The 21,095-nt window shown below is 37.3% G+C and overlaps 1 protein-coding gene across 1 annotated transcript in view; it reads left to right on the forward strand.

Annotated features, from left to right (window-relative positions):
• The window catches only part of LOC150088271 (pyruvate kinase PKM-like), a 552,820-nt gene that overhangs the window by 93,520 nt on the left and 438,205 nt on the right, over window positions 1–21,095 (forward strand). The window contains exon 3 of the mRNA XM_090369430.1: window positions 6,221–6,312. Coding sequence (XP_090225556.1) covers window positions 6,221–6,312 — 92 coding nt within the window. The remainder of the gene's footprint in view (window positions 1–6,220; window positions 6,313–21,095) is intronic.

The following is a 21,095-nucleotide window of genomic DNA, read 5'->3' on the forward strand; positions in this document are numbered from 1 at the left end:
CAATCAGCTCACTCTTCAGACGTAAAAAAAATTATAAGTTCTTCCCTCAGTTCATAGAGCCTTGAAAGTTCCCTCCCTCGAGACCAAAATGGTCTCATTCAGTACTTTTTGGAGCTCGAGTACTACTGATTTTGAAATGTGTGCCTATCTGTGCAGGAAACAGTGTGTGAAAAAAATGACATGGTTCTTTTGCTTCGCCAGTGTGATGAATCAATCTTTTCAAGCTTTCCGACATAGAGGGAGCAGCATCTGTGCAGATGCTGATGCATGATTTCCATGACAAGTCGTGAGAACTGAAATAACCGTTGACAACATCAAGAATGTCTTGGCCTTTTGTTGTTTCTGGAAGAGGTTTACAAAATAATTGTCCACTGATGTCTCCATTACAAACAAACCTGCTGATTGCTAGGAGTTGAGCTTTTCCAGTGATGTCAGTTGACTCGTTCAACTGGATGGAAAAAAATCAGCTTTAATGTTGGCTATCTCTTGTGACTCAACATCTTGAGACATGTCTTGTATATACCAACCATTGGTGCTATCAGACATAGCCTTGCCACACGTGATATTTACAATTTTACAGCATGCTGGTAAAATTACTGACCCAGCAAAGGTATGTGATTTCATATTTTTTGCCACAATTTTGGCAACAGCATAGCTTGCTTCTTGACCTTTGTTAGAAATGGTTGCGATTTTGGTCCATTTTTAGCCTGGCGTGTTTGTTCAGCTATAAGCCTTTTAAAATATTCAAATTGTTTCTCGCATAAATGTGAATGCTTTGTGTGAAGGTGTCTTTTCAGCTTACTTGGAACCACAGCATGGTTTGCCAGTTGCTCATCACAAAAAAACACACTTAAGACATTATTATTATTATTATTAATATTATTATTAATATATGGTGCAAGGAAGCCTGAGGCTTATGCTGCACCAGCCAAAAAAAAAAATTTCCCTATTACCCTGAGAGAGAGAGAAAGAGAGAGAGAGGAAGAATGATGATATCCAGCTCAGGACCCTGGGTGTGCCAAGCCCATACCCACCAGGTGTGAGCCCCTGGGGATGGCTGCCCTTCTCCAGATGAAAAGAATCCGAAGGACAAATAGTCTTCCTTATACTGGTGCGTGACGGTTTTAGAACTAACACTAACTGTACTGTGTGTTATACTCCCAGAACTAGTGCCAGCTACATTTGATTCATTGTCATCATGTAACTTATGTTTTTAATTTGAAATCTGTCCATGTCTAATAAGCCTCAAAAAAAAAATAATAATAATAAATAAATAAACCAACAAAAATCAAATAAATTCAAAAATAACAAAATAACTAAAACGAAATAGAAATAACAAACAACAAAAATGCATTAGCGCAAACTCACAAGGAATAACACATCTGATCCAAACACCAGCTGACTGAAGACTGACACTGGTGGCTTGACTAGAGTGAAAAGTGGGGTGGTAAAAGTACATTGAAGAATTATTTTGGGATCTTGAACAGTAGGGACGGAAGTTCTTGGAATTTTACTATAATAGCTTTTTTTTATTAATTGTTATTGTTTTCATTCTTATCGGCCTTATATGAAAAATATACAGTAGTTCTAAAATTTACCTCGACGATGTTTTTATCGCTTCTTTTCGACCTTCCCCCTAATTCCAGCGGCACATCTGCGAACCCTTTGCGGCACACCGGTTGAAAATTGCTCATCTATGTGTTATGCCAATGTTGGCTTCACCAGAGCTGGAACTTCAGGCAAAATGAATGATGCTGAGTGAAATTCCTGGAAGTTATTTTGCTTTATATGACTAGCTTTCTTGGTAATTAAGCAAAAACTGCAAATCACTAGTTGACAAATTGATTGAAAATTATGGTAAAAATGGATACAGAATATCATTCATGCTCCATTACTTTTTTTTTTTTTTTTTTTTTTAATGTGAACCCCAAACACGAGAGGTATTAGAACCTATAGTACTTAGTACCGTGCTTGGGTTTGAGGTTAAGAAGACGAAAGAAGATATTTGTTGACATTGGACTTGAACTTCTGTAGATTGTAATTTTCAGGAAATACGTATGAAGGAAGATTATTCCAGAAAACGGCAGTTGAATGAATAAATGAGGAAGATGAAAAGTTGGTTCTGTGGGTTTGAAGTTGGACAGTAAATGGATGTTGGCTGGTGGCGGCACGTGTTCGGACTGCTTTGAAAGAAAGAGCAGGAATTATAGAAGCCAATTCAGAAGAACAGTGCCCATGGAAGTATCTGTAGAAGAGGCATGCAGCAGAAACAGTGCGTCTATGAGAAAGTGAGTGGAGAGACTCTGTTAGAGATGAATCATTAATTAACCTAACTGCCTTCTTCTGAATGGAATCAAGAAGCCGGAGAGAGGTTTTGGGGGCACCACCCCAGATATGGGAACAATATGCCATGGCAGGGCGAATTTGCGATTTATACAGAGTGAGCAGCTGTTTGGAAGAAAAGTAACGCCGAGAGCAAAAGAGAAAACCAAGTTTTTTAGATGCAGAGGAAGCAATATATGTAATGTGCTTGTGCCAAGAGAGATTAGAAGTCAGGGTAATCCCCAAAAGAGATATATCATTTTGCCTAGAAATTGGAGTGTCACTAAAGATAAGTATAGGAGCAGAAGAATCCTTTTTGCGAGATATAAGACAAGACTGAGTTTTAGAAGGGTTGAAATCAACTAAGTTGTCTTTGCCCCACTGGAGAATTACCTGAAGATCGGCATTTAAGGAATTGGTAGCAGATTTTCGAGTAATTGAAGCTGATTGAGCAGGACAAGGTTTCTCAAAATGGAAAGTTGAATGCAATGTGCTATCATCGGCAAAACTATGTATAGGATTTTCAGTCAATGGAAGAAGGTCATTGATATACAAGAGGAAAAGAGTGGGGGAAAGAACTGAACCTTGGGGGACACCGGCATTAGTGGAGAAGTTAGAAGACAGAGAGCCATCTACCATCACCCTCAGTGAGCGATCAGAGAGAAAACTGGATAACCAATTACTAAAAACAGTTGGCAAACCATAAGATGGAAGCTTGTTTAGAAGACCTTTATGCCAAACACGATCAAAAGCCTTTGAGATGTCAAGAGCAACTACTTGTGTTTCACCGAACCTTTCCATTGAATTAGTCCATAAATGGGTAACATAAGCCAGAATATCTCCAGTGGATCGACACTGACGGAATCCATACTGGCGATCGTTGATCAGACAGAAGGTTTCTAGGTAGTTTAAGAGTTGGCGGTTAATTGATTTCTCCATTACTTTAGAAAGAGTAGAAATAATTGCAATGGGACAATAATTGGATGGGAGGGATTTGTCACCCTTTTTTAGAAACTGACTCGATACGAGCAAATTTCCAAGCAGAAGGAAAAACACCTTTGGAATAAGAAAGTAAAAAAAGCGGCAAAGAATAGGAGTAAGTTCAGGAGCACAGGTTTTGAGAACAAGTGGAGAAATATCATCAGGACCTGGAGCTTTCTTAGCATCAAGATTCGTCAAAATCCTTCTGACATCCTTTTGATGGACTACAGGAGGCATTGAATGGAGCGTGTTGGGAATGGTGGGAGGTGTTTTACCAAGATCATTACATGAGTTGGAAGAAAAATAGCACGCTAGCAGGTCAGCTTTATCCTTGGCTGAAGTGACAACAGAACCATCTGGTTTGGATAGAGATGGGTAAATGTTGCAGCCAATAGCTTTGGCAAGAGACCAGAATGCTCGGCTACCATGATAGCAAGAAGCAAGTTTTCTATTCTTAGCCTGTTCAAACTCTAGTTTGGACTGGTTAATAACTGCTTTACAACGGTTGCGAGCTTTGGTGTAGGCAGAAAATGAAACTGAAGAATTAGAAACAAGCCAATTACGATATGCAACATTCTTCTCTTGGACAGCCTTAGCACATTTATTGGAAAACCAAGGTTTAGATAAAGGACGAGATTTTAAAGTGGAGTGTGGGATAAAGGATTCCATATCTGCAAGAATAATTTCACTGACACGATCTGAGCAAACGTTGACATCAGAAGTTTTGAAACAGTAATCCGACCAAGGAAAAGAAGAAAAGAAGTCTCGCAGGTCATCCCATTTTGCATTCTTGTAATGCCAAACAACACGTGGTTGGGAATAGCCATGAGATAAAGGTTCCATTGGAGAAGAGACAATCACCAAGTTGTGATCTGAAGTGCCTAAAGGACCTCTCACTTCGACCGTGTACTTAGAAGGTTTGTTTGTGAGAAAAAGATCAAGCGTATTGGCTGTATGATTAGGATTGTCCGGTATTCTTGTAGGTAAATGAACAATCTGTGCCAGGTCATTAGTAATTGCAAAAGCCTCAGCATCTCGACCTGCTGGGTCGGTGTGACTAGAAAACGGAAGCCAGCTGGAGTTGTGAACATTAAAATCACCAAGGAAAATTACCTCACTGTTAGGAAAGTTGAACTGGAGAAAGTCAAGTTGCAAAGAGAGGAAGTCAAAGAGCTCCAAGTGATTAGTGCAGTTGGGAGAACGGTAGAGACAACTGATGAATTTGACACAATGAGGTAGAGAGATTTTAAGCCAGAGAAGATCAAAGAGAGGAGATTCCAAATTGCCAAGTCTCTGACAGGGAATATCAGAACGGACATATGCACAAGTACCACCTTTGAGGCGAAAGGAATCATACAGCGAATAATTTGGACATCTGAGATGAGCAGTAGATGAATCAACCGATAACTGAGATTCTGTCAGAAAAAGTACATGGGGTTTGGCAGACTGCAAGTGGAAATGGACATTGTTGAGATTAGAATTGAGACCACGTATATTTGTGAAATGAATTAGGAAGTCCTTGGGAGGTTTAGATCTTTTCGCAGATAAGCTTGCTCTATTAATTTGACAATTCATGGTGTATTCAATAGTAAGAAAAAGTATGTGGGACATGCTGTATGAAGTAATGAAATTTTTGGATATGACGTACATGTGGTAAGAATATACCCAGATCCTTGACATAACGTGGCCTCGACAATGCTCCCCGCATACACACTACTCGGACTCCCTCCAGTCACTATCTGGCAGAGTAGAGGCAGCAAGATTATACACTAGCTGATCCGGAAGCTTCCTAGAGAGTTACCAATAGGTTCAGTCCGGTGTACTAACTAGCGGCCGGCCTGCGAACGCTGTTTTAGAGCTGTACCCTCGAAATGTAAGGAATATTGGATCTCGCCACGACGTTCATCATAACCTCAAAAGTCATCAATCATACTGCATGATGGAAGAGATAGGGAAAGGTTGACCGGAACTTAGCTCTAGAGACTAAACATGGGTTCCACCATTTCAAGCCTCCAATAAGCAAAGTGGTGGTACTTACATTCTTACCCAGATTTTTTCAGGCCAAAGATGTTTAAATTGCATTTTTCAGGTTTTTTTTTTTTTTTTTTTTTTTTGGCTTAAGGAGTCACCTTTTTTTTTTTTTTTGATTTTTTTTTTACTTTGTTTACTTGTAGCAATGCTCCATTCTTTGTGGAAATTAAACATTGTTAATAATGCTGATATAACAATGCATATTCACTTATTTTTCAATTCGGGGCAACCATTGATGCTCAGAAAGGAATACCAAGAAATGTTGATAAACAGACCTTTTTTAAAAAATAAATTATTACGTAGTTAATATATGTTTATTGTTATTTATTTTATTTGTTATTGTACTATCTCTTCTCTTTTGTTGTATTTTATGAATATTTCTTTATCCTCAGCTTTCATCACCAACTTCTCTTGCACTTCTAAGAATCACTACTTGAAATGAAGTTTAGTTAAGAATACATCATTACATCATTTTTACATTTTATGCTCAAACACAAGCATATCAACTAGTCACTCTAATTAAAAAACAAAAACCTGTAGTTTTGCTGGGTACATACCTATTTTTTTTGGTGCCTCCATAGCCAGGTGGGCAGGAGCAGCAGTGCGTAGCACACGCTTCTTGATTAGAATGGGGTTTGAGCCTGTGACCACCAAATACGGAGGATGCGGAAAGGCCAGGGAATGACCACCGCATATCCCCGGAGCAATATGGCCTTAGTTGCTAATGCTCCTACAAACCAAATAACAACAACATACCTATTTTTGAATGGGATTTTATTTTACTTAAATTACCAAAAACTATCAAACTTAATGTTACATGTCAGGAAAAGCATGTGCTTTATGCGGTTGTTCATCTCTTTAACAGAATGATTTATTTTAAATTAAGGACCTGCTTCTAGAGATGTTGATGTGTTAGTACAGATGATGAAGGCTGGAATGAACATTGCGAGGTTAAATTTTTCCCATGGTACTTATGAGGTATGAATTAATGTTAAATATGTTGAGATGTGTTGTTTCTTCTTTGTATGATACCTATATATTTATATTTTGAATATCTTGATGGAATGGTATTGTAAAAAGCAGTATTAGTAAATGTCTGTTTTTTTTTCTTTCCTTAGAACAAGTTTTTTGTTTATTTAAGTAGTAGTGAAAGTCTAGTTTAACTGGAGCTGATAAAATCGGAAAAAAAAATTTATAAAAAATTCTTGCTATGGTAAAATTAATTAATACATAAATACTGAAGAAAATACTAGAAGTTGATAAAACCTTTATATACTCATATCTAATCTCCATTCATTAAAATAATCTTTACTGTGAAAGAAATTGAATAATAAATTAATACAGCTTGTTTTTGATATGTTGAATATATGTTGATTGAATGATATATTGCATAGTAAAGGGCTGCAACAAAATTTGATTCAGCATCTGGTACCTTGACTAATCCTGTTGCTCTTCTGTGCACCCATTTCAACAGATCTACATCCTTCCAAATATGAGACTTCCAAACCTGTACCATTGCTTTATACAACTGGGTAATCATCACTTTGTAACCTGGCAAAATTATATATAACTGACAGAACTTCATGAGCTCGCCAAGCACTTCGTGTCAGACTGTATAAATACTCCTAGATCTTTTCCATTATTTTTGACTTGCCGCATTATAGCCTTAGATGCTAATGCGCCATAAAACTCTAAAACAAACAAACAAATAAAATCTTTTCTATTGTACTGTACTTTGAGTTTGGATTTTATTCTGGGATCATTTCTGCCGTTGCATTTATTAGTTTAAATCTCATTTGCCATTTTTTAGTCTATTTATGCAGGTCTTAGGGAGTTGGATAACCCCTTATGGTATTTATTGTCATTAACCATTTTGCACTTTTATAACATCAGCAAACTTAGACATTAAACTTGATATGCCTACATCAATATCATTAATAAATATTAAAAACAAGCTCAGCAGTGAACTTTGTAGGACCCCAATAATGACATTTCTGTGAAGAACAGTAGCCATTAATAATTTTTGTTCCACTCAATCAGCCATCTATATATTCATTCCAGCAACTTGTTCACAATGCAACACTGTTCCAGTTTGTAAAACAATTGTTCATATGGATTATCAAAAGCATTATTGAAATCTAAGTAAATGATGTTAGAATTATTTTTTTGCATCCTGCTTCTTTGTGTCTGCTGGTAGTAGCTACTCAGATTGGTCAGACAAGGTCTCCCTTTAACATATTGAAAAAATTTTAATTTTTTATATGCTAAAAAAATATATTTTTTAAAATCATTAGCATGCAAAGAGCAGTGGCCACTACCCACTCTTGTTTCCACTTAGTCAATCATCTTTTTATCCCTTGAAGTAATTTGTACCAACCCCAGAGGCTCACATCTGGTGAGTATGGGCTAGGCAAACCCAGGGTCCTGAGCTGCTGGATATCATCATTCTTCTCTTTCTTGGCAATTCCTTTCTACTTCTCTCTCTCTCTCTCTCTCAGGTTAACTTGGGAATTTTTTTTTTTTTTTTTTTTTTTTGGCAGGTGCAGCATAAGCCCCAGGCTTCCTTTCACCATACGGCTAATAATGATAATAATAATAATAATAATATTCTGCTCCACTTTGTAAAGCATTTGTTCGTGTGGAATATTATGAAAAGCATTATTGAAATCCGATTACTGTACATGATAACAGAATTATTTTCTGCATCCTGCTCCTCTGCGTATAGTACCCTATTCAAATTGGTCAGACAAGGTCATACTCTAACATATTAAAAAGTTTTAAGGTTTATTAAAATGTACATTTTTTTACATTGAAAGTAATGCCGAAGGAAGTTTAACAAGTATTTCACTTTTACAAGTGTTCAGTCTGTAAATATTCCAACAGTTTTGATTAGATAACATTTTGTTGTGTTGTGAACATTTTATAAAACCACACTTTTGTACCCCTCTCTGAAGGTCCTTTTTTAGTAGATGCTAATTAGTTTAATCACTAATCTGTATATTGTGATAAAAATAAAATATTGAGAGTCAAATTAGTACAGATGAGTGGGCTAGCTATTTCACTGCCAAGAACAAAGTTAGTTACTATCTGTGGAATGTTTGGGATTTTCTAGTGGTGTAAACAGTGTTTAGCCTGAATCGTGGTGGTTTTGTAGGCTGATCTCAAGGCCTGTCGTATAATTGCTGAGCTGTTTTGTTCTGTTAAGCAGATTACTGGAAATAATGGTCAGGCTGTCAGCTGTGATGGTAGCATCATGTTAGGGGCACCACTGGAAGCACCAGTGGCTCCCGTAACATGATGATACTCTTTCTGTCCGACTTTGAATGTGAAATGGTTCCATGAATTCTTTTCTTGTGGAGGTTCCTTACCAAGAATAGAATGATTATTGAAGTCACTCCATGAACACTAATGCAACTTCTCATTCCTGAATTCATTCATGGAGTGAGAAGTTACATTATGGTTGGTTCTGCTCCAACCTGATATTCCTGGAATTTTCATCCATTTCAATGTTATGGCCAGGGCCGCTGCAACCCTATGTGCCCCCAGTAAGTGAAATCAAATTTGCCGCCCGAAAATATTTGGATTAAAAAATGAAATAAGGTGTAAATAATTATTATTCATTTATTGAAAAAGAAAAGAATTACAACATATCTCACATATAATATAATAAATCAACAAACAAATAGAACAAAATCATTCCGAAAATAAACTTTAAATTCTAAATTGCAGTAATCGTACAATAATAAAATAAAAGGAAAATTATACAAATTTATGTTTCCTTGCTTTAAGAGATGCAAATTTATTAATTATTTTATTTACGTTTATTTGTTCCAAAAGATCATTTTCTATTGAAATTATTGCCAAATTAGAGAGTTGTTGTTGAGACATTTTCGATCGTAAATAATTTTTGATTAATTTTAATTTTGAAAAACTCCATTCACCTGAGGCAACTGAAACTGGTAAAATTAGAAAAATTCTTAATGCAACTGTACAAGCCTATACAAAGAGAGGTCCCAGAGGAAAATAAACAACCGAATCTTTGATGAGGACCAAAGAACCTTCTACAGGAAACTGGGAGAATATGAGAAAACAGGAGACGGACCACCTGAGAAGAAGAGCGAGGAGTTCGGGGGAAATATCTGGAACAGTGAAGTGAGAAACAACAGCTGATCCCCCTGGATAGAAGTAGAACAAAAGAAAACCAAGGACATACAAAAGATGAGATAGTGGGTGTTTGGAGAAGAAGTAGTAAAACAGTCTATCAGGAACTGTCGAACCCCAGGAATTGATAACATCCACAACTACTGGTACAAGAAGCTCACTTGCACACACACACAAGCACCTAGCAGAGCAGTTCATTCGAATGATAAAGAACCCGGAGACAATCCCGAAGTTTCTCACTGAAGAAGTCAATATCCGAAGCCAAAAGACGAAGATACAAGAAACCCGGTGAAATACAGGCCAATCACCTGCCTCCCAACGATGTACAAGATCCTGACCAGCTGCATAACCAAGAAGATATCAGGCCACTTAGAGAGTCACAACATAATGGCCAAACAGAAGAAAGGATGCAAGAAGCAATTCACCATAGATGCCGCAGTTATGGAGCAAACCTACAAGAAACATTGCAACCTATACAAAGCGACCTACATTGATCATCACAAGGCCCTTGACTCCATACCTCATAGCTGGCTAACAGAGACCGTTAAGATCTGTAAGGTCAATCCGATAGTGACAAACTTCCTAGGAGCAACAATGGCAAAATGGAGTACCACCATTAAAGTCGAGAACATCTCAACCAGACCAATCCCCATCAGAAGAAGAATCTTTCAGGGAGATGCTCTGAGCCCACTGTGGTTCTGTATGGCACTCAATCCGCTGTCCATCATGCTTAACATCAGCAAATATGAATATAACCTCAACGACGGAAGGAAGAACTTGTGCATCCTCACCCACCTGATGTACATCGATGACATCAAGCTCTACGTGGCAACCGAGAAGCAACTCCGGCAACTACTCCAGATCACTGAAGAATTCAGCAAAGACATCAGGATGGAGTTTTGTCTAGACCAGGGGTGGCCAAACAGTCGATCGCGGCTTTAATTTCGGTTGATTACGACAAATTTTAAATATATATAAAAAAAAGATTACTCAAAATCTAAATGTTGTTATTATTATCATGCACCCCATTGCATAAGCTTATTAAAATCCGTTGAACCATGTGACTACTCTTGTCGCCGCGCAGCCAGTAGGCTTGGATAGTGAAAATTCGCGGTTTTTTTTTTTTTTTTTTTAATGTAAACCCCAAACACGAGAGGTATTAGAACCTATAGTACTTAGTACCGTGCTTCGATTGAAGATTGAGAAGACGAAAGACGATATTTGTTGACATTGGACTTCAACTTCTGTAGACTGTAATTTTCAGGAAATAAATGTGAAGGAAGGTTTTTCCAGAAAATGGCAGTTGAATGAACAGATGTGCGAACAATATTCCATGGCAGGGCGGATTTGCGATTTATACAGATTGAGCAGCTGTTTGGAAGAAAAGTAACGCCGAGAGCGAAAGAGAAAACCAAGTTTTTTAGATGCAGAGGAAGCAATATTTGTAATGTGCTTGTACCAAGAGAGATTAGAAGTCAGGGTAATCCCCAAAAGAGATATATCATTTTGCCTAGAAATCAGAGTGTCACTAAAGATAAGCATAGGTGCAGAAGAATCCTTTTTGCGAGATATAAGACAAGATTGAGATTTAGAAGGGTTGAAATGAACTAAGTTGTCTTTGCCCTACTGGAGAATTACCCGAAGAGCGGCATTTAAGGAATTGGTAGGAAATTTTCGAGAAGTTGAAGCTGATTGAGCAGGACAAGGTTTCTTAAAAATGGAAATTGGAATGCAATGTGCTATCATCGGCAAAACTATGGATAGGATTTTCAGTCAATGGAAGAAGGTCATTAATATACAAGAGGAAAAGAATGGGGGAAAGAACTGAACCTTGGGGAACACCGCCATTAGTGGAGAAGTTAGAAGACAGAGAGCGATCTACCATCACCCTCAGTGAGCAATCAGAGAGAAAACTGGATAACAAATTACTAAAAACAGTTGGCAAACCATAAGATGGAAGCTTGTTTAGAAGACCTTTATACGAAACATGATCGAAAGCCTTTGAGATGTCAAGAGCAACTACTTGTGTTTCACCGAACCTTTCCATTGAATTAGTCCATAAATGGGTAACATAAGCCAGAATATCACCAGTGGATCGACACTGACGGAATCCATACTGGCGATCGTTGATCAGACAGAAGGTTTCTAGGTAGTTTAAGAGTTGGCGGTTAATTGATTTCTCCATTACTTTAGAAAGAGTAGAAATAATTGCAATGGGACAATAATTGGATGGGAGGGATTTGTCACCCTTTTTTAGAAACTGACTCGATACGAGCAAATTTCCAAGCAGAAGGAAAAACACCTTTGGAATAAGAAAGTAAAAAAAGCGGCAAAGAATAGGAGTAAGTTCAGGAGCACAGGTTTTGAGAACAAGTGGAGAAATATCATCAGGACCTGGAGCTTTCTTAGCATCAAGATTCGTCAAAATCCTTCTGACATCCTTTTGATGGACTACAGGAGGCATTGAATGGAGCGTGTTGGGAATGGTGGGAGGTGTTTTACCAAGATCATTACATGAGTTGGAAGAAAAATAGCACGCTAGCAGGTCAGCTTTATCCTTGGCTGAAGTGACAACAGAACCATCTGGTTTGGATAGAGATGGGTAAATGTTGCAGCCAATAGCTTTGGCAAGAGACCAGAATGCTCGGCTACCATGATAGCAAGAAGCAAGTGTTCTACTCTTAGCCCTGTTCAAACTCTAGTTTGGACTGATTAATGACTGCTTTACAATTGTTGCGAACTTTGGTGTAGGCAGAAAATGAAACTGAAGAATTAGAAACAAGCCAATTATGATATGCAACATTGTTCTCTTGGCACATTTATTGGAAAAGCAAGGTTTAGATAAAGGATGAGATTTTAAGGTGGAGTGTGGGATAAAGGATTCCATTCTTGCAAGAATAATTTCACTGACATGATCTGAGCAAACGTTGACATCAGAAGTTTTGAAACAGTAATCCGACCAAGGAAAAGAAGAAAAGAAATCTCGGAGGTCATCCCATTTTGCATTCTTGTAATGCTAAATGACACGAGGTTGGGAATAGTCATGAGATAAAGGCTCCATTGGAGAAGAGACAATCACCAAGTTGTAATCACCAAATGTCTCACTTCGACCGTGTAGTTAGAAGGATTGATTGTGAGAAAAAGATCAAGCGTGTTGGCTGTATGATTAGGATATTTCAGTATTCTTGTAGGTAAATGAACAATCTGTGCTAGGTCATTAATAATTGCAAAAGTCTCAGAATCTCGACCAGCTGAGTCGGTGTGACTAGAAAACGGAAGACACCTACAGTTGTGAACATTAAAATCACCAAGGAAAATTACCTCACTGTTAGAAAAGTTGGTCAAGTTGCAAAGAGAAGAAGTCAAAGAGCTGCAAGTGATTAGTGGAGTTGGGAGAACGGTAAAGGCAACAGATGAATTTGACACAATGAGGTAGAGAGATTTTAAGCCATAGAAGATCGAAGAGAAGAGATTCCAAATTGCCAAGTCTCTGACAGGGAATATCAGAACGGAAATATGCACAAGTACCACCTTTGAGACGAAAGGAATCATACAGCTAATAATTTGTACATCTGAGATGTCCAAATTATGCCCACGTATATTTGCAAAACGAATTAGGAAGTGCTTGGGAGGTTTAGATCTTTTCGCAGATAAGCTTGCTCTATTAGTTTGACAATTCATGGTGTATTCAATAGTAAGGAAAAGTGGGTGGGACATGCTGTATGAAGTAATGAAATTTTTGGAAATGGCATACACACATGGTAAGAATATACCCAGATCCTTGACATAACGTGGCCTTGACAATGTCCCCCTCCCCCGCATACACACTACTCGGACTCCATCCAGTCACTATCTGGCAGAGTAGAGGTAGCAAGATTGTACACTAGCTGATCCGGATGCCTCCTAGAGAGTTACCAATACGTTCGGTCCGGTGTACTAACTAGCGGCCGGCCTGCGAACGCTGTTTTAGAGCTGTACCCTCGAAATGTAAGGAATATTGGATCTCACCACAATGTTCATCATAACCTCAAAAGTCATCAATCATACTGCATGATGGAAGAGATAGGGAATGGTTGACCAGAACTTAGCTCTAGAGACTACATGGGTTCCACCACTTCAAGCCTCCAATAAACAAAGTGGTGGTATTGCACCGGTTGATGAGAGTCATCTACCACCTAGTACTGCCTGGTAACATGGAGGGTCAGCATTCCTCCATGTGGTGTGTGCGCCATACCTCGACCCCTGCTTACGTTGGTTCCCAGCTGGGTGGTCACCCACCATGTACTTGTGCATGGAGGTTGTACCCAGAATTACTAACAGTCCCACCATCGTGAAGGTGGAAGCAGAGGATTTGGCTGTGACAGACCGTCCGGACTTCGCCGAAATTGGCGAAGTCCGGACGGTCTGTCCAAATTATCCACTTGACTTGAGTGTCACCTGAATATCAGTTCCATCAGCGTTTTAGACTCCCAGGTAGCAAGTACAGCTTGTCTGGCATATCTGAGAGAATGTCTGTGACAACCTCAAGGACCAAATTTACAGTTACATTGTGGTAATTACAGTTACACAGTTACAAGTTACATTCTGGAGAGCATAGTGTATGTGTCAAATTGTTTAGCTTACTTAAAACCAGACAGTACTTATACATTAATTTAATACCCTTTGATTTAAAATGAATACTATGAAAAAGAATGAAACGTATCAGAAACATGTTTTCAATGCTTTCTTGACTATACCCGAAAAATAGGAAATTTAGAAAGGCACTTCAACGCACTTCACACCACACCACTCCAACGCACTTATACCATTCGGATTTTTCGCCTAATAGTGACCTTAGAAACAATAAATTAAAAGAACTTAAATCCGGATTATTTGCACAACAAAATTTCTTCATGACACTAACTTACAACCTACAGCAGTAACTGTATCATCATTTAAATGAATCATCTGTTTCAACAAAAAAGGAAACCATTTTTTTTTCAAGAAGATGTCTATGGTAATGATACAGTGCAGAAAACATCATTTGTGATATGTGAAAGTGAATTTTCTGGTGGTAAATTCATCAAAGATGCATTTTTAGAAATAACAGATTCTCTTTTTGAAAATTATAAGATCAAAAATGAAATTAAAAGTGATGTTCAAGATCTGCAATTATCGCGAAATACAGTGATGCAGTGCATCGAAAAAATGAGTGAAAATGTGAGCGAACAATTGCATACTCATATTGCTAATTGTGTATCCTTTTCTTTACAACTGGATAAATCTACAGACGTCAGTGATACAGCTCAGTTGCTCGTTTTTGTTTGTATGGTTTGATGATTCTAACACTAGAGAAGAACTGCTGGGTATGGTTTCATTAAAAGGAAGAATGAGAGATCTTGATATATTTATCGCATTCAAAAATTTTATTGAAAAAATTAAGCTACCATTATTTAAGCTCGTATCAGTAACAACAGATGGAGCTAAAGCAATGATAGGCCATATTAACGGATTCATCACATTGTATCAAAAGGATGATGAATTCCACTGTATCATCCACCAACAAGTGTTAGCCAGCAAAAGATTAAATACTAAAGGGGTTATGGACGCAGCTTTCAAAATCGTGAATTCCATCCGAGGACAATCTCTTCAAAGGAGACTTTTCAAAATGCAACTCTATGAAAATGAATCAGATCTGATATTACACATAGATGTGAGGTAGCTGAGTTGGAGTAAGTTTCTACAGAGATTTTGAAATTTGCTGAATGAAATTAAAAAATTTGTTGATCAGAGGGGAGATGATTATCAGCAGCCACAAGATATGGAGTGGTTTTATGATCTGGCTTTTTTGGCAGATTTTACCAGTAAATTAAGTGATCTGAATTTGGAATTACAAGGAAAAAATAAATATGTGGGTGACATGATTAGTAGTATTTCTGCCTCTAAATATCAATTTTTGGCAATGGCTAAGGAGCTCAAAGAAAAAAAAATTGTTCATTTTGCAAATATGCAAGATAATTTGCAAAAATATCCTGTTTTTGAATTTAATACTGAGAAATATGTTTCTGAAATTGAGAAAGTTGTGGATGATTTTGAAACCAGATTCAGTGATTTTAAAACATTTGAAGACCTTGTTCAATATATTTCTTATCCATCATCATCATCATCAGCCATTTTCAATCCACTGCAGGATGAAGGCCTCTCCAGCAACTTTCCAGTTCCTTCTGTTTTGAGCACTGGCCATCCATTTACTACCCAAAAACTGATGAATTTCATCTATCCATCTCCGCCTTTGTCTTCCAGGTTTTCTTCTAGCTCCTCTTGGGTACCATTCTGTTATTTTCTTAGTCCATCTGTCATCATGTCTTCGACCTATGTGTCCTGCCCAAGACCATTTTAGTTCTTTAGTTTTGATAAGAATGTCCTTTGCTTGAGTTTGCTGCCTAATCCATGTGTTTCTCTTCTTATCTAACAGTCTGATTCCCAATATAATTCGTTCCATTCTTCGCTGTGTAGTTCTCAGCTTCTCTTCCATTCTTTTGGTGAGTGCCCAGGTTTCACTTCCATAAGTCATGGTGGGGAGTATACATTGATTCATTATTTTAAGTTTCAGACAAACTGGGATATTGCTCTTCAGTATGTGACTATATTTCCTGAATGCTATCCATCCAAAATTTATTCTTCTCTTGACTTCCAGCCATATATCATTATTACAGCTAATAACTTGTCCCAGATAAGTATGTGACTCCACCTTTTCAATTACTGCTCCTTCAATCATTATTTCCCTTTCCGTGGCATACTTGTTCATCATTACTTTTGTTTTAGCCATATTCATCTTTAGTCCAAAATCCTTACTAACTGTGCATAACTGATTAAGATTTTCCTCTAATTCTTTGGGGTCGTGGCTTATGATCACAATGTCATCTGCAAATCGTAAATGGTTTAGGTACTCTCCATTCACATTGACTCCTTTCTGCGACCAGTCTAATCTTCTGAAAGCTTCCTCAAGGGCAGCAGTAAACAGCTTCGGAGATATTGTGTCTCCTTGTCGAACTCCTTTCTCGATTTTAAATTTGCTACTGTCTTTGTCTAGTCTAATAAAGGAGGTGGCACTCTCATATATTTTCTTCAAAATCATAATATATGGAGTATCTATGCCTTGTCTTTCCAGTGCCCGAAACATTGCCTTGTGCTGTATGGAGTCAAATGCCTTTTCATACCTAGTCTTGGCGCATTATAGCCATAGTTGCTAATGCGCCAAAAAAACCCAAACAAACAAACAAACAAACAAGCCTTTTCATAATCCACAAATGCCAGGCATAATGGTGTTTTTTTTTATTCATTTGCTTTCTCCATTAGCTGTGATATTACGTGAAGGTGATCCATAGTTGAGAATCCTGTCCTAAAGCCAGCTTGCTCTTTCGGTTGATTCTCATCAAGTATTCTTTCTAATCTGTTAGTAATGACTCTTGTGAACAACTTGTAGATGTGGGATAACAGGCTAATTGGTCTATAATTTCCAATTTCTGATTTCTTCTTTCTTATGCAGCAAAACTATGATTGCATTATTCCACTGCTTAGGCATCACACCTTTCTAATGCACTTTGTGAAGAACCTTGCCAGTTTTTGTGTTATGTCTCTTCCTCCGAATTTTAACAACTCTACAGTAACTTCATCTTCCCCCGGGGCTTTCCGATTCTTCATTTTCTTCAATGCATGTTCTACCTCATCAGGAAGAATATCAGGTATGTTGTATGTGTTGCTACTTTGCAATCCATGTTCCCCACTGCTGGCATCATTCCCTCGCTCCTTGTATAATTCTCTATAGTAGTCTTCTGCTATTTGAATTATGCCTTCTCTGCTGTTTATAAGTACACCATCGCTATTCTTCAGTTTCAGTGTCATTTGTCTTTCTGTATTACTGCTCATGGCTGCTGATTTAAGTCCTTTGTTTTCCCTTAATGCTTGTTCTATTTTTCTTGTGTTAAATCTTCTTATGTCCTCTCTGAGTCTCTTTCTAATGGCTTTGCGTAACTGAGTATACTCAATTTTCTCCCTGTCAGTGTTTTTCTTGCTCCTCATTTGTCGTCTTTGGTTCATCATGACAGGTGTTTCTTGACTAATTTTTTCTTCTTTGGATTTCTGTTTCCCTATAGGTTTCTTGGGCTTTATCACTTTCAGAAAGTTGTAATATTCCTCGTCGATATCTTGGTCCTGAACAGTCTTCAGAAGCTCAAACTTGTTCTTAAGTTCCAGTACATACTGCTTTTTCTCCTCCTCTGTTATCTCAAAGACCTTTGTATTATTACTCGAGTCAGTTTTTTCCTTTCCTACATTTATATCAAGTGTACATCTTACCATTCTGTGATCACTTCCAACATTTACCTTATTCAGGACAGTAACATCATTCACAATATATCTTCTGTTAGTGAGGATGAAGTCGATTTCATTAGTAGTTAATCCATTTGGACTCTTCCATGTCCACTTTCTGTTCACCCTTTTCTTGAAAAAAAGTGTTCATTACTGACAGTCCTTGAGATTCTGCAAATTCCACAAGTTTTTCACCTCTTTTATTTATTTCACCAATTCCAAAATTTCCTATAGTTCCTCTTTCTGCGCTGTTTTGCCTTTTTCCAACCTTAGCATTGAAGTCCCCCATAATAATAGTGTAGTGGGTTTTCTGCTCATCTAGAAGACTCTAAATTTCGGTGTACATTTCTTCAACCTCTTCATCATCATGGCTCGATGTTGGTGCATAAATCATTATAATCTTTAGCTTGTACCTCTTAGAAACCTTGAGTATTCGTCTTGACACCCTTGGTGATGTACTTTTGAATTCCAAAATGTTGTTTTTAAAATCTTTATGGACCAGAAACCCAACTCCACCTTCACTCCTTTCACTGTTTCCATTGGTGTACAGCAGATTTCCACTTGCTAAACTTATAAGTGGTTCTTATCCATTTAATATCAACTTAGATACGAAACAAATTGCAGAAAAAAATCGGAGATTTTTCACTCTGAGAAAATGTTACTTGAAAATGAAATTATTGCATTGCAAAACGATATCTTCCTAAAAGCCAGGTCATCAGAAAAAGACTTTTGGAAATATGTTTGCCGAGAAAAGTACCCAACTGTGTAAAAAAATGCAGTGAACTTTTAAATTGCTGGTTTGGTTTCCCATATCTGTGTGAATTGGTCTTTTCCTATTTGAAACAAAAAAAGACAAAGAATCACTCTACTCTTACGGAGTTGCATACAGAAGATTCTATATGGTTCGCCTTATCACAGTATATCCCTGATTCTGAAAGCTTGGCAGATGACATTAAGACACAAACTTCACATAAATTAAAAATTTAAATGCGTATGAATTTAAAATAAGAATTCTGAATTGTATTTAATTTAACAAATTCTAAACAACATTTTTCAATACGTGTTGATTAACCTTTTTAACCCTGTGCAAATTTTTTTAACCCTGAACCCAAAAGAGAGTTCCTCGACCAACAGTAACATCAGACATAACAACACCCACCCTGTGTACTTGGTAACAATACCTTCACGAGGTTGAATCCCCAATCAGGGGGAAATCATATAAGAGCAATAATAATAATATTAGACTCATTATGAACAATGTCACTTAACTTAATATGTAAATCTTTGCAGTGATTTAATAAATCGTCATCTGACCTTTTTTTTTTTTTTTTTTTTTAATTCACAAATATTATAAAACATTTTAGATATTTCTACATGTTCTTTCATATTTGTAAACCTTTCAGTTAACGAAAAAATTTTTGTCCATAATTTGAAAGAAATTTTGAAATTTTGTTGTGGATCCTGAATAGCTTCATCTCTAATTTCATAATCGAAATGACGTTTTTTCAATCTTTTCCTTTCAGTGCTTCTTGAAATGAAGCTTCAATGCCAATAATAGCAGCCATATTATTAGCCATATAGAGATTGTTTTTTACTGCTTCCACTATTCTATTTTCTTTAAAATATTCCGTGATATTTTGTAGATATTCAAGAGCTTCATATATGTCAGAATCCTTTTTTTTGAGCATTTTATCGGATTAATTTTATTTAAAATACCATGCATGCCAAATTATAATTGAACAAAGAGACTTATAAGATGTTATTTTTAAGGCTATTGATTTAGCATGAGGCCTTGTATCCAATTTTCATTTTCAGTGATTATAGCAAAATACTAGAAATTACTAGCTTCTAATATTAATATTTTAACATTTCTAATATTTTATTTGTAATATTTTGCGAAATTATTCCAATAATTTCATTTTGTATTTGATCACCCAAATAATGCAAGATATTTTTCAATTCAGATTTCTGCATACAGCGAATATATTCTGCAAATTTAGCAATTGTTTCAGAAAGTTTTAAAAAGTTACCATTTTCATTTTCATATAAATCTTTTGAAGATCCCCTGAACGCTATACAGCAGTGCCTTGCTAAAAGTAGTATCATATACAGTATATTCTGGCTGAACTCCAGAACATGGGTATCTCCGTTGCTGGCATGGCCGAAGAATGGAGCATTGTCCGGTCGAGTTCTGTGATTGGCTGATTATTGGGAATGTGTGAAGAATTCACTCTGCTACTTGAGAAAGATACCTATAAGGCATTAACCACCTACGCATAGGAAACATTTGCACTTAGGCGAGCTAAGATTGCAGAACTCAGAGCCCAAAAACTAAACCGGACAGTGTGGGATAACTCTCCCTCCCTCCCTCCAGAACAACAGACATGACCATGCTAACCCAAATAGGGTAGGATTTATTGCAGGCGGAATGCTGGTACTCCTCAGAGTGCGGGATTTAAAAGTCATTGCAAACCCGAAATGGGTAGGATATACTGCTGGCACCGATCTAGGTGCGGGATTGCTGGCACTGACCACAGTGCGAGATCTACAGGCACTGTGCCATTGGCAATTACACAGGGGCACCTGTCCCCTGTGACTTTTAAACCCACACACTTTTGGTGTGGGTTTAAAAGTCACAGGGCCTGAACTTCTCCCCTGTCAGCCCACCCAAATTCATTCCCCGTTCATTCATATCATCTATGCCCCTCTCTTCTAGCTCTCTCTCTTTTTTTTTTTTAATCTATTACTTTATTTATTTTATCTTTTTTTATTTATTTATTTTTATTTTATTATTTTATTTTATTTTATTATTTTATTTTATTTTATTATTTTTATTTATTTTATTATTATTTTTATTTATTTTTATTTTTATTTTTATTTTTTATTTATTTATTATTTATTTTTTTACTTGGTCTCCGTCAGGAAGTTTAGACAACCCTGGCAGAGGCCAGCCAGAGTATAATGGGCAGCCTGGCTCACCTCCCAGTGGTCTTTGCAGGCAATGTGGTGTTCCCTTAGAGCTCTGAGGCCAAGCAGCCAGACACAGAACAACAGAACATAGCACGGGCGTCTCCGTAGCCAGGTGGGAAGGAGCAGCAGTGCATAGCACACGCTTCTTGATTAGACCGGGGTTCGAGCCCGTCACCACCAAATATGGAGGATGCGGAAAGGTCAGAGAATGACCACCGCATATCCCGGAGCAATATGGCCTTAGTTGCTAATGCTCCTAAAAACCAAACAACAACAACAAC

This window comes from Mastigoproctus giganteus, chromosome 3 (assembly GCF_048544385.1).
Source record: "Mastigoproctus giganteus isolate SK-2022 chromosome 3, ASM4854438v1, whole genome shotgun sequence".
Taxonomy (NCBI): domain Eukaryota; kingdom Metazoa; phylum Arthropoda; class Arachnida; order Uropygi; family Thelyphonidae; genus Mastigoproctus; species Mastigoproctus giganteus.